General features: G+C 43.5%; 1 protein-coding gene across 5 annotated transcripts in view; it reads right to left on the bottom strand.

Annotated features, from left to right (window-relative positions):
* Positions 1-13919, bottom strand: part of CTDSPL (CTD small phosphatase like) — a 114656-nt gene extending 100737 nt beyond the window's left edge. For all 5 annotated transcript variants that reach the window (XM_081824415.1, XM_081824443.1, XM_081824432.1 and 2 more), the window contains exon 1: positions 13767-13919. In XM_081824415.1, coding sequence (XP_081680541.1) covers positions 13767-13845 — 79 coding nt within the window. In that variant the 5' untranslated portion in view covers positions 13846-13919. The remainder of the gene's footprint in view (positions 1-13766) is intronic.
* Between the last annotated feature and the right edge of the window lie 548 nt (positions 13920-14467).

Raw genomic sequence — 14467 nt, 5'->3', positions numbered from 1 at the left:
TCCAGAATATATAAAGAACCTTCTAACTCAATAAAAAGAAATCAAACAATCCATGGGGTGCCTGGGTGGCTTTACTTTAACTCTTGATTTTGACTCAGGTCATGATCTCAGGGTCCTGGGTTCGAGTCCTGAGTGGAGCCCCATGTCAAGCTCTGCACTCAGAGGGGAGTTTGCTTGAGGTTTCTCTCTCTCCCTTTCCCTTTGCCCCTCCCCCTGCTTGCTCACATGTGCTCTCTCTCTCTCAAATAAATAAATAAATCTTTTAAAAAAGAAATCAATCTCATTTTCTAAAACTGGGAAACAATTTGAACAGACAACTTAGCACAGAATTTATTTACATGGCATGCAAGCACATAAAAAGAATCTCAGCACTATTGGTTGTTAGGGAAATACAAACTAAAACCATGACAAGATACCACTAGACACCTACTACAATGGCTAAAATTAAAAACTGACAGTGCCAAGTACCGACAAGGATGGAGAGCAACTGGAACCATCATACACCGCTGATGGAAATGCAAAATGGTACCACCACTTTGGAAAATAATTTGGCAGTTTTTTATAAAGTGAAACATATACTTTTTTTTTTAAGATTTTTTTATTTATTCATTTGAGACACAGAGATACAGAGAGAGAGAGAAAGCATGAGCAGGGGGAGAAGCAGAGGGAGAGGGAGAAGCAGGCTCCCTGCTGAGCCAGGAGCCCGATGCGGGGCTCGATCCCTGGACCCTGGGATCATGACCTGAGCCGAAGGCAGACGCTTAACCATCTGAGCCACCCAGGTGCCCCGTGAAACATATACCTTTAAACTGTGGTACTTCCATACAAGTGAATACTACCCAGCAATAAATGCAAACAAACGAAAGATATATGCAACCATCTGAATGAGTTTCCAAAGCATCAGGTTAAATGAAAGAAGCCAAACTCAAAAGGCTACATATTACATGATTCCATTTAGTATATGTCATTCCAGAAAAGGCAAAAAACGGGAGAGAACAGATCATTGTCGGGGGCTGAGTGTAGAGGGAGGATAGGGGCAGTGGGGCACCGGGAGTATTTTGAGACTGATGTTAATATTCTCTGCCTTGACTGTGGAGGTGGTTATATAGCTGCTCGAGTTTGTCAGCACTCGCAGAAATTTGTAACCTTGGGTTACACCAGAGTGAGTGATTTTTTATTGTATGCAAATTTACCTCGATATAAAAGCAAACTTAAAAAAATTAAAAAAGAAGTCAGGCCTATGGCAGCGATACTGGGTATACAGCAAAGTAGAAAAAAAAATTTTTTTTAAAGATTTTATTTATTTATTTGAGAGAGAGAGAATGGGAGAGAGCACATGAGAGGGGGGAGAGTCAGAGAGAGAAGCAGACTCCCCACCGAGCAGGGAGCCCGATGCGGGACTCGATCCAGGGACTCCAGGATCATGACCTGAGCCGAAGGCAGTTGCTTAACCAACTGAGCCACCCAGGCGCCCGCAAAGTAGAAAAATTAATGCTCACTAATAACTGTTTAAACATCTAACTGAGTTAATAAGCTACTCAAATTGCATGCTTATTTGATGACTGCTATGAAATGTATTTGTTCTAAGCAAAACCAAAATGAATGTGTTGAGCGGTTTCCTCAAAAAGAGGAAAGAAAATATGGCTCTGACTGAAGTCTATGGAATTAAGGTCAATGGTTTCTGACTTGAACATAAGTGAGCCAAATCCTTAGAACGAATTTAATGATATGCTAAGCATGAAAGCTGAATCTTGATCAGAATGCAGGAAATATTCTATACAATGTAAAGTACAGTATACGTTCTCATTAGACCACTGACTTCTCTCTGGTACTAAAAGGCTACATTTCATTCAAGCCATGTTGACAAGGTGGTGCAGTTTTTTCTTCAAGATACCCTGAAACATTTAAAGCTTAGGCTAAGTACTAATTATGAAAAATAAGAATAGTATCAGTCATCAAATGTTAAGCCATTTCTCTTAAGTTTTTAAAGTGCTTTAAGTACCAGGATTTTAAAACATTTTGGCAAATAGCCTTAATACGAATCATAATTACAAAGAAACCTTTCAGTTTTTAACTTGAAGCAGCTACTCAGAATCAAAATGAGCTATTACTTAGGTGATTACATAATCCTTAGCATCCATAAAGACCACTGTTGATTATGCCCTGGTTCCAGAGAACTATATGCCCCTAGTGTTTTCAGTCCTGATCCCAAACACAAAAAGGTCCACATCCCAACCTAGTGCTACAAACAGTTCCTAAGCCTTTGCTCCATTATGCAATGTCATTTCAGAGCCATAGAGGCAAATATTTGCTTAATTTTATTTTAAATATAGCATTGAATATGTATCTTGACTTTTCTGAAAATAGGAAAATGTATGTTAAAAGATTAAAGGGAAGAAAACTATTTAAAGAAAGTTGATTTTAAAAAGAAAGGCAGTTCATTAAAATACTAAACATTAAACGTCTGATAGATCAGGATTTAAGATCTGGAAAATAAGTTTGAAGGTATATATCATACCTTTAATATTACTCGAGACTCCTTACATTCCCTGACCCTGGCACCATACGTTACTGACAAAGCAAGTGAAAAAAACATATATTAAAAATATATATGTACATTTAGGGCGCCTGGGTGGCTCAGTTGGTTAAGGAACTGCCTTCGGCTCAGGTCATGATCCTGGAGTCCTGGGATCGAGTCCCACATCGGGCTCCCTGCTCGGCAGGGAGTCTGCTTCTCCCTCTGACCCTAACCCCTCTCATATGCTCTCTCTCATTCTCTCTCTCTCAAATAAATAAATAAATAAAATCTTTAAAAAAATATATATATATATATGTACATTTAAATCTAGAATCATTGATGGCCAGAGTGTTTCCTGACTTCTGCCAGTTCCTGGCTGAAAAGACCCAGTGAACCCACTGGTACTGACATGTATCCCACTTCCTCTACCCTTAACTTCACTAAAAGAGAAAAAGGCGTTTACCTAACTTCTGGGTATATATCCAAAGGAAACAAAATCACTATCTCAAAGAGACATATGCCCACCCCATGCTAACTGCAGCATTATTCACAATAGCCAAGACATGGAAACAACCTAAGTGTCCATCGGTAGAGGAATGGATAAAGATGTGGTCTATGCCTATACAATGGAATGTTATGCAGTTATAAAAAAGAAGAAAATCCTGCCCTTTGTAACAACATGGATGGACTTTGAGGGTATTATGCTAAGTGAAGTAAGTCAGACAAAGATAAATCCTGTATGATCTCACTCATCTGAGGTATCCAAAAAAACCAAATTCATAGAAAAAGCGATCAGCTTTGTGGCTGCCAGAGGCAGGGAGTCGGGGAGGGGGACTGGGTGAAGGTGATCATAAGAAACAAACTTGTAAACTCCCAGTTACAAGATAAATAAGCACTGGGGATGTAATGTACAACATGATGACTACAGTTAACATTGCTGTATGGTATATTTCAGAGTTGCTAAGAGAGAGGGCGCCTGGGTGGCTCAGTTGGTTAAGCGACTGCCTTCGGCTCAGGTCGTGATCCTGGAGTCCCGGGATCGAGTTCCGCATCAGGCTCCCTGCTCGGCGGGGAGTCTGCTTCTCCCTCTCCCACTCCCCGTTTGTGTTCCCTCTCTCGCTGTGTCTTTCTCTGTCAAATAAATAAATAAAATCTTTAAAAAAAAAAAAAAGAGTTGCTAAGAGAGAAAATCCTAAAAGTTCTTATCATAAGGGAAAAAAAAAAGGAATTTTCTGTTTGTTTGTTTTTTTTTAAGATTTTATTTATTTATTTGAGAGAGAGAGAATGAGAGACAGAGAGCATGAGAGGGAGGAGGGTCAGAGGGAGAAGCAGACTCCGTGCCGAGCAGGGAGCCCGATGCAGGACTCGATCCCGGGACTCCAGGATCATGACCTGAGCCGAAGGCAGTCGCTTAACCAACTGAGCCACCCAGGCGCCCAGGAATTTTCTGTTTTGTAATTATACAAGGTGAAGGATGTAACCTAAACTTATTTTAGTAACCATTTCACAATAGGTATGTCTGTAAGTCATCATGCCGTATAACTTAAGCTTAAAGAGTGCTGGATGTCAATTGCATCTCAATAAAACTGGAAGATAGATAAATAAGTACATAAGTGAATACATACATACATACCTACCTCAGAATTAAACACGAGGCTCTGTGGTCCCTCCTGAAAACCCAGTCCTGCCATTCCAAATGGGGCCACTCTCCAACTGTCAAGTGCAGTCTGCTCAAGTTTCTGAAGCCCTAAAACCTCCTTCCAGAGCAGCCCAGACTGAAAGCAGACTTTTCCAGTCACTGGCCAGCAAGCCATGTGCGGGCGGTCATGAGTGCTAAATTCAGAGATAAGCTCCTCTGTGTTTAACCTATGAAAACATTTCTATTTACTTAAATTGATGCTTCTTGCTTGAGAAATAAAATCGAAGATATGAGTTTAAACATGCTTGCCAATCAAATGGAATATTAGATCAAAAATATATTTAAATCAAGATATTATGAACTCGTTAAGCGTCTGCCTTCGGCTCAGGTCATGATCCTGGGGTCCTGGGATCGAGTCCCGCATCGGGCTCCCTGCTCGGCAGGAAGCCTGCCTCTCCCTCTCCCACTCCCCCTGCTTGTGTTCCTGCTCTAGCTATCTCTCTCTCTGTCAAATAAATAAATAAAATCTTTAAAAAAAAAAAAAGATATTATGAACTCTGATCTAAAATTCTGGTGTTAAGACCAAAGCTTATGAATGCATCTTTTTAAGGTTATTTAAACAACAGTTGTCACTGAAGCCCTACTGATCTAGCCTTGATTTCACACTGAATTCATTATCCTGTCTCTTTTAGGGGACAATCAAGATTCTCAAAGCACTAACTCACTTTGACTTTTACATTACACAGTATTGAAATAAACCTTTAAAATGACAACTTTCCAACGCCAGTCTTTCTTAAAATACTACTCTGGATCAGTCTAAAAGCTAATCAGGGGGCGCCTGGGTGGCTCAGTTGGTTAAGCGACTGCCTTCGGCTCAGGTCGTGATCCTGGAGTCCCGGGATCGAGTCCCGCATTGGACTCCCTGCTCAGCAGGGAGTCTGCTTCTTCCTCTGATCCTCCCCCCCTCTCATGCTCTCTCTCTCTGTCTCATTCTCTCTCTCAAATAAATAAATAAAATCTTTAAAAAAAATAAAATAAAAAAAAAATAAAAGCTAATCAGGGGCTTCTGCTTCCAGGTACATGGAGTAGACATATTTCTTCTTATTCTTTCTACTAAATATAACTAAAAACCCTGGACACTGTTTATAAAGTAAACATAAGAAGACTCTGAAAGGTGGAAAGAAGATAGACCAGCTAGGGACTTTGAGACTTGAAATGACATTGCAGTGATCTCTGGGGTTTCTTTTTCTCTCTAATAGCCCAGACTTAGCTGAAGAAGCTGGATAAAGCGACCACCAACAGTTGCAGGCAAGAGTTCCCTCAAAAGACTATTCTTTATAACCAAAGACCAGAAAAGGGATAGTCTAGCAAGACAGAAAACTTTCAGACAGTAACTTCTCTACTGTAGCCAAACACCACACACACACATACACACACACTCCAGTCCCAACCTCACCCATGCCAGCAAAATCTGATGGGTACCTAGAATTCCATGTCATCAGGGTGGAAGGTGGCTGGGGTAGTGTCAGAGAAGGCCAAGGAGGGAGCAGGAATTTTCATCCCTGACAACTGGTAAATAGCCTCCCCGTCTCCCAGAGGTATCAGTGGAGACCATGTGGCCAGCATGGACTTCCATCCCTACCTAGCAATAATGAGGTACTCCCCCTCTCCCACTGGGGCGGTGTTAGAGGAGGCAAAGGAAGAGTCAGGGCTTTCCCATCACCAGTGTAATAAGACCCCTCCCACTGCAGTTCAGTAGAGGCTGTGTGGGAGCTGAAACTCCCTCCATGCCCAGCAGGGTGTCAAAAGAGGCCAACTAGAGATCCTGGGCTTCTACATCTGTCTGGCATAATGAGGCAGTGCTCTACCTTCTCTGCTAGAGCAGTTCAGAGTAAACCAAATAAAACAGAAGGTTTAAATAAGACCCAGAGTCTTATCACATAGTATGAAAGTGTCCAGGTTTCAATTGTAATTCACTCACTATACCAAGAACCAGAAATTCTCAAATTGAGTGAAGAAGGACAATCAATAGATGCCAACACCAAGATGACAGAGATGTTATACTTATCTGACAAAGATTTTAAAGCAGCTATGATAAAAGCAATTAGGAACACTTTAAAGCAAACGAGGAAAATAGAAAGCCTCAGCAAAGAAACAGAAAGCCTCAGGAGAGAATTACAAGATATAAAGAAAAACTAAACGGAAGATTTAGAACTAAAAGATACAAAAATTGAAATAAAAAGCTCAGTGGATGGGAGATATCTAGCAGCATGGAGGGAACTAGGAACAAATCAATGAACCTGAAGATAGAACAATAGAAATTATCCAATCTGAATTAATAGAGAGAAAAGAAAAAAGAATAGTTAAGTATTGATAAACCCATGGTCTATAGCAAAGGATTTAATATTTGTGTCATCAGAGTCCCAGAAGAAGAGAAACGGCAACGCTGAAAAAATATTTCAGAAAATAATGGCTGAAAACTTCCCAAATTTGGCAAGAGACACAAACTACAAATTCAAGAAGCTGAGCTAAATCCAAACAGGATAAACCCAAAGAAATCCACACCAAGACATATCATAACTAAACTTCTGAAAACTAAAGATGGTACAGCCACGTTGGAAGACAGTTTGGCAGTTTCTTATAAAACTAAAAATATTCTTACTATGGCGCTCCTTGCTATTTATCCAAAGGAGCTGAAAACTTGTGTCTCCTGGAAAACCTGCACCCAGATGTTTATAGCAGCTTTATTCATAACTGCTAAAACTTGGAAGCAACTGAGATGTCCTTTGGTAGGTAAATGGAAAAACTATGGTGCATCCATACAATGGAATACTATTCTACTCTAGAAAGAAATGAGCCATGAAAAGACATGGAGGAAGTTTAAATGCATATTACCAAGTTGAAGAAGCCAATCTGAAAAGGCTACATACTGTATGATTCCAACTATGTAACATTCTGGAAAAGGCAAAACTACGGAAACAGTAAAAAGATCAGTGGTTGCCAGGGGTTGCGGGGAGGGAGGAATGAATAAACAGAACACAGAGGATTTTTAGGGCAGTGAAACTACTCTGTAGGATACTCTAATGGTGGATACATGCCATGACACATTTGTCAAAACCCACAGAATGTAAAATACCAAGAGTGAGCCATAATACAAACTGTGGACTTGGGGTGATAACAGTGTGTCAATGCAGGTTCACAGAGTGCAGTAAATGTACCACTCTGGTGCAGGATACTGATAGTGGAGGGAGGCTGTGCATGTGTGGGGTCAGTGTTATATGGGAACTCTCTCTAATTTCTACTCAATTTTGCTGTGAACCTAAAACTGCCCTAAAAAATAGTCTATTTTTTAAAAAATACATTGAACTGAGTGAAAGTGAAAATGTAACATCAGAATTTGTGGGACACTGCAAAAGTAGAGTTAAGAGAAAAATTTGTAGCACTAAATGCATACATTAGAAAAGAAGAAAATTCTTGGGGCGCCTGGGTGGCTCAGATGGTTAAGCGTCTGCCTTTGGCTCAGGTTATGATCCCAGGGTCTTGGGATCGCATCCCGCATCGGGCTCCCTGCTAGGCAGGGAGTCTGCTTCTCCCTCTGCTTCTGCCTCTCTCTCTCTCTCTCTGACTCTCATGAATAAATAAATAAAACATTTAAAAAAAAAAAAGAAAGGAAGAAAAGTCTCAAATCAATAATCTAAGCTCTCCTCCAAAAACCAAGAAAAAGAGCAAAATAAACCCAAATCAAGCAGAAGGAAGGAAATAATAAAGAAAATAACAGAAATCATTGAAGTTGAAGTCATAAAAGCAATAGAGAAAATTAATGAAACAAAGAGCTGGGTCATTGAAAAGATCAAGAAAATTGAGAAACCTCTAGCAAGAACGACAAAAATGACCAATATCAGGAATGAAACAGAGTATATCACTTCAAACCCTGCAGGCATCAAACAGGTAATATGGGAATGATACTATGAACAACTCTACACATGAATTTGACAAATTATATGAAATGGATTAAATCTTGAAAAAAAAAAGCACCTATAACTTAGCCAATATGAAAGAGATAATTTGAATACCTCTATAACTATTAAGGAAATTGAATTTGTAGTTAAAAACTCCCCCCAAAAGAAATCTCCAGGCCCAGATGATCTCATTGGAGAATTAACACCTATTCTGCATAATGTCTTCCAGAAAAAAAAAAAAAAAAAAGAACACTTCCCAATTTATTTTGCGAAGCTGATACCAAACCAGATTAAAGACATTGCAAAAAAAAGAAACTGTATCACTCATGAATACAGATGTAAAATTTCTTAACAAACAGAATTCATCATATATAAAAAGAATTATATACCTCATAAAACCATGAGGTTTATTGTAGGGATGGAAGGCTGGTTCAATATTCAAAAATCCATCAATATAATCTACTACATTAGCAGACCAAAGACAAAAACTCACATGATCATATCAGTTGATGCACAAAAAGCACATGACAAAATCACATCCATTTTTGATAAAAGCTTTCAGAAAAATAGGAATACAGGAAACTTCCTCAATCTGATAAAGATTTTCTACAAAAAAACCTACAGCTGACATTATACTTCATGGTAACAGACTGAATGGCTTCCCACTGGGAACAAGGCGAGGTTGTCCAATCTCCCCACTATTGTTCAACATACTTCTGGAAGTTCTAGTGAGTGCAATAAAGCAAGAAAAAGAAATAAAAAGTTCACAAATCAGAAATGAAGGAATATAAATGTTCTTATTTGATGATGTGTTTGTCTATGTAAAAAACTGCAAGAAATCTACAAAGCCTCTTACAACTAATATGTGAACTCAGCAAGGTCACAGGATATAAGACAAACATACAAAAATCAATTATATTTCTACATACTAGCATTGAATACTCGGACTGAAGTTAAAAGTACAATATGATCACTTAAAAAGAGAGAGAGAGAAGGGCGCCTGGGTGGCTCAGTCGGTTAAGTTTCTGCCTTCGGCTCAGGTCATGATCCTGGGGTCCTGGAATCGAGTCCTGCATGGGGCTCTCTGCTCAGTGGGGAGTCTACTTCTCCCTCTCCCGCTGCCCCTCCCCCTGGCTCATGGTCTCTTGTGCTTGCTCTCTGTCTCTCAAATGAATAAATAAAATCTTAAAAAGAAAGAGAGAGAAACATTTAAATGTAAATCTGACAAAATATCAACAGGATTTATATGCTGAAAACTATATAACCCTAATGAAAGAATCAAAGAATATCTAAATAAATAGAGAAACATAACATGTTAATGGATTGGAAGACAACATCGTAAAGATGTCAGTTGTCCCCAGATTTATACACAGGTCTAATATAATTCCTATCAAAATCCCAACAAGACTTTTTGCAGAGATAGACAAGACTATCGTAAAATGCATATAGAAAAACAACAGAACTAGAACAGCTAAAACAATTTTTGAAAAAGAACAAAAACTGGAGGAATCAGTCTATTCTATTTCAAGACTTACTACATAGCTATGGTAATCAAGACTGCATGGGATAGACAGAGGTATAGACACAGAGACGAGTGGAACAAAATAAAGAACCCAGAAACAGACCTACACTGAACTGACTGACAGAGATTGATAGAGATGCAAAAGAAATTCAAAAGAGGAAGGACAGTCTTTCCAACAAATGTGGCTGAAGCAATTAGACAGCCAGAGGCAAAACAAAAACAAAAACAAACTGAACTTAAATTTCTCACCTTATAAAAAAAATTAACTCAGAATGGATTTTTTTGCTAGGCAAGTAATGTGCCCATCAGGGAAAATGCTTGTACATGTTTCTTTGATCACATATGAGCACATTTCTCTAGGACAAAAACCCAGAAGTAGAACTGAAGCATTGAAGGTATGCCAGTATTGTTGACTGGCCAACCAATACCTGCTCCCACCCATTTCTAATCATCTCCTGCCTCCCATAACAAACTCACTTTGCTTGCAGCTAGGGGTGGCCATGTGACCCAGTTCTAGCTAAGTAAACATCAGCAAAAGTTTGCTGAGCAGTCCCTAGGAACGTTTTTTGCTTTCCAGGTAAAAGGGATAGACATGACTGGCACTGTCCCTTTTTTCTGCCCTGAAGGTGGCTGTGGTTTTTGGAGGGGTGGCAGCCATGTTACAACACTGAAGGAAAGCCTAGAGAATCTCCGTGATGTCAGTCCTGCTATCAATGAGTTGCTGAACCAAAGCCAGCAGGAGCTTACCTCCAGACTATTTGTTATGTGAGAATAAACTCCTATTGGTTTAAGCCATAGCATAAGCCTGATTTTCTTTTACTTGCAGCCAAACGGGTTCCTAAAGAATTCAGTACTAAAATACTCTCTAAAAAGTCTGTACTTATTTTATTCTCTAACAAAAGTCTGTAAGAGTGTCCATTTCCCAAAACTTTTATTTACTTTGTTGTCATTTAAATGTTCAGCCAAGCTGACGCACACAACTATTTCACATGAAGAAGAGCATCATTTCATACATTTATTGAACAGATTTCCTCTTCTATGACTTCCTTGTTCCTATCTCCCTTGTCCACTTTTCTGCTGTATTGTTTAGCTTTTTCTTATCGATTTGTAAGAGTAAATTTGTAGATAGCAAAGCAGACTGAGTTGAATTATCAACCCAATCCAACACAACTACGAAATACGTCTTCCCCATCCAACACAACTACGAAATACATCTTCCCTGACAGGCCAGGCTGACAGTGACAATCCTGACAGTCATCTCCAAGTAGTGCACCACCACGTGGCAATGTGTCAAGAAGTAATTCAACTCAGGCAAAACACCATAGCCCATATTTACTAGTACTTTTTTTTTTTTAAACAAATCTACACCTAAAGAAAGGCTTATGGAATAGTGGCACGCTAGGCAGAGTCCTTAATGTACATCATCTCATTTAACCCTCATATCAAATCCAAGAGCAGCATTTTGATTCCTGTTTCACAGAATAAATGATGAAGGAAACTTTTAAAACCAATAGTTTCTTGGGGTGCCTGTGCGGATCAGTCGCTAAGTGTCTGCCTTCGGCTCAGGTCATGGTCCCTCTCCCACTCCCCCTGCTTGTATTCCCTCTCTCACTGTCTCTCTGTCAAATAAATAAAATCTTAAATAAATAAATAAAACCAATAGTTTCTTTCCTACCACAAAAACTTACAACATTCCAGGCCCCATAAATAAAAACAAAGTGATTGTTTACCTAAAATTAAAAGTATGTAAACTATATTGTGCCTATCTAAATAGATCAATGTGCTTAAGCTAGAAACACTGCTGAACCTGTTCAGTGGATTAGGAATCTGAAGAAGCTGTTCCAAAGTTTGGCCATGAAGTTTACTGTCACATCGTAATTGACCAATTTTTCCCCCCATTTTTTAAAGTGAAAAGCTGAATTGAGTACTATTTTAATGCTTCAGCAAGAACAACCTATTATAGCTAGCCACTCCATCCCAGAGCAGCAAGTATTCGCCTAATCAGTTAACAATCAGCCAACTTGACACTAGAAAATAAACAAAATAAGCTGTTAAAGATAATAAAAGATCGTCATGAAAAGAAATGTAAACAGGTTGAAGAGAACAAGCACCATCCTTCAGTATTTGTACATGGTTGGATTTTGGCTAAATTGAGTCTAAAAAGCCCAGCAGCTAGAGGAAAAGAGAAAGTTGGGAAGGATCCCGCTCTGGGACTCAGATTGGGGGCAGCAGGAGGGCTGAGACCCTGACAAATATTTCCCTCCTTTATGCCACACCTCTCCTCACAAGAGCTGTGGATTCCCTCTCTGGCAAAGCATCACACAAAGCACTCAATCTGGAGTGGGTGAGAAGCACAGATATCAAACCACCTTCATGCCTCCCACTAAACCTTCCCAAGAGGACACACCCAGCCCAGAGCTTGCATGCCAGGGCCCCAAGAACTGACAGCCCCCAATGGCAGGAACCTATGTGTTGCCCACTTGGGCCCCAGGGAGACATAAGAGATTCACCTGAAGCACCCTCTTTGCATAATTTTTTAGCCAGTTTGTAAGGCACAGAAAAAATGCCTGGGGGAGTTTGATTTCTAATTCTACATAAAACAAGTCTGTAGACACATAATGTTTATGGTCTACAAAAGTGCAAATGGGTTGATAAATCCCCAATCTGAGGGTACCTCTGGCGGTTTCTTGCATTTTCTGATGGGCTTGCCCAGTGGTCCCTGCTTGGAAAGAGACAGAGGCTTGTTTTCTCCCACCCCACCCCCCTTCCTCAGAAGGGCTGCACACCTCACCCCACTGGCACAGCAAGGGTGGTAACACATGGAAAGAAAACTAATTCTTTCCCAAAGTTGGCCATTAGCAGGGAAGGCTGGGTGAGGGGAGGGTGTCCTGGTGGGCTGCTCCTGACATCAATCCAGGTGTTTTGGGGGCACACAGCAGGAAGAGAGGGAGGCAGGGCTTTAGTCACCAGAACAGACCAAGCCAGATTCCTCGGCCCTTCACAACCTCAGGACAACTCACTAGAGGGACAGTAAGCAGGGCATATGAGAAAAGGGGACACCGAGTCTCAGAGAGGGGCAGAGACACAAAGAAGAACCAGAAGGAAAGAGAAGACGGTGTTGGGGTCCAACATGCTAAAATAAAACCAGGCATTGCAGCATAGAGGGAAGGGACACACCTGGCACCCTAAGGGCTCTCTGAGTGCCCATTAGAGGCAGGCCCTAAAAGGGCCCAGGGAGAACCAGACCTTACTGGCACTCCCAGCAGGCTGGTGTCCCTGAGGCTGCACAGTCGGAGAAAGGGGGGACGGCTTAGGCACTGCCCATCCCCCTCCTTCCCCCAGCACTTGCACCACCAGCTAAAACAGCCAGGCACACAGCCTCAGTGGTGCGTACCTGCGACACAAGCAGGCGCACAGCCTCCCTGCATGAGTGCACAAACACACACACCCTTGCCGTCCACGGACACAACGCAGTCAACCTGCCAGCACACACTGCGCACACACACCAACTCCGTCAGGACGGAACACACATATAAGCCTTCTGCAGGCTCACGCTCATGCAGACACACACACACCCACTCCACAACCTTAGTCAGCTACATACAAAACCTCTACGTAAGGTACGTACAAAAACTCGTGGCCTGGCAGGAAAACCTGCACTCACAACCTCTCTGGTAGGTGCATACACACCCTTACAATCTCAGTTGGTGTGTGCGCACACACACACGTTAAGTGCACACTCAGAATCCGCCAGGCACATATACACACTCACAACCTGTCAGGTGCACAGCATACTCAGCACCTCTCTGGTAGGTGCACACCCCCTTACCACCTCTCAGTCTCATGCACACACAAAACCTACCAGGGCACACGCACTCAGACTGCCAGCAACACACACACACACACACACACACACGCTCACAACTTCTCGGTCGGCGGAGCGCAAACCCAAACTAGCAGCCCCTCAGGGTCACCGCCACCGGCTCACAGCCTAGCCCGCGGGCGCACCCCCACACCCACGCACCCTCCGGCGCGGGCGCACCCCTCCCCCAGGCCGGGACAGGCGCGCGGCGCCCAACTCCGGCAGCCGCGCGGGGAGTGCGGCCGCCCGCCCGCGCCCCCGCTCACCTTTCTCGCCGGCGCCCCGCGCGCGGCCCTCGTCCTCCTTGGGGTTGGTCACCTGGGTGATGATTGCCGGGCCGTCCATGGGTGCGCGGCGCGGCGGCCGCCCGCCGGCCCGGCCCCCCGCAAGCCGGGCGCGCGGGGGCGCGGCGCGGGGGGCGCGCGGGGCCGCGGGCCGGGGGGGCGCTCGCCGCCGCCGCAGCCGCCGCAGCCGCCGCCGCCGCCTGGGCGCGCCCGCCGCCCGGCCCCACGCTCAGGGAGAGGCGGCCCGGGCCCGCGCCCCAGCTCCCGCCGCCGCCGCCGCCGCCGCCGCCGCTGGGCTGGAGCGGCCGCCGCCTCGTCACCATGAACCCCGGAGCCGCGCCCGGGAGAGCCGCGCACGGGGAGGCGGAGCGGGAGGCCGGGCGCCGCGGGAAGCGGGAGCGGCCGAGGGGGAAGGAGCGAGCGCCGAGCGAGGGCGGGAGGGCGGGCGGGAAGGAGGGAGGGAGCGAGGGAAAGAAGGAGGGCGGGCGGGTGGGTGTGTCCCGGCCCGGGGACCGGCCTCCGTCGCCGCCGCCAGCGGCGGCGCTGCCTGCCGGCCCCGGAGGGGGGGGGGCGGAGAGGGGTGCGGGGTGAGTGGAGGGCGGGAGAAGCGTGCAAGTGGGTGTGTGCGTGGGGGGGAGGTCTCGGGCAGACGAGTGGGGTGCAGGGCTTGCGATGCAGGAGAT

This window comes from Leptonychotes weddellii, chromosome 1 (assembly GCF_054177405.1).
Source record: "Leptonychotes weddellii isolate Sample4059 chromosome 1, ASM5417740v2, whole genome shotgun sequence".
Lineage (NCBI taxonomy): Eukaryota > Metazoa > Chordata > Mammalia > Carnivora > Phocidae > Leptonychotes > Leptonychotes weddellii.
The sequence above is the reverse complement of the archived record's forward strand: the minus strand, read 5'-3'. Positions and strand labels throughout refer to the sequence as shown.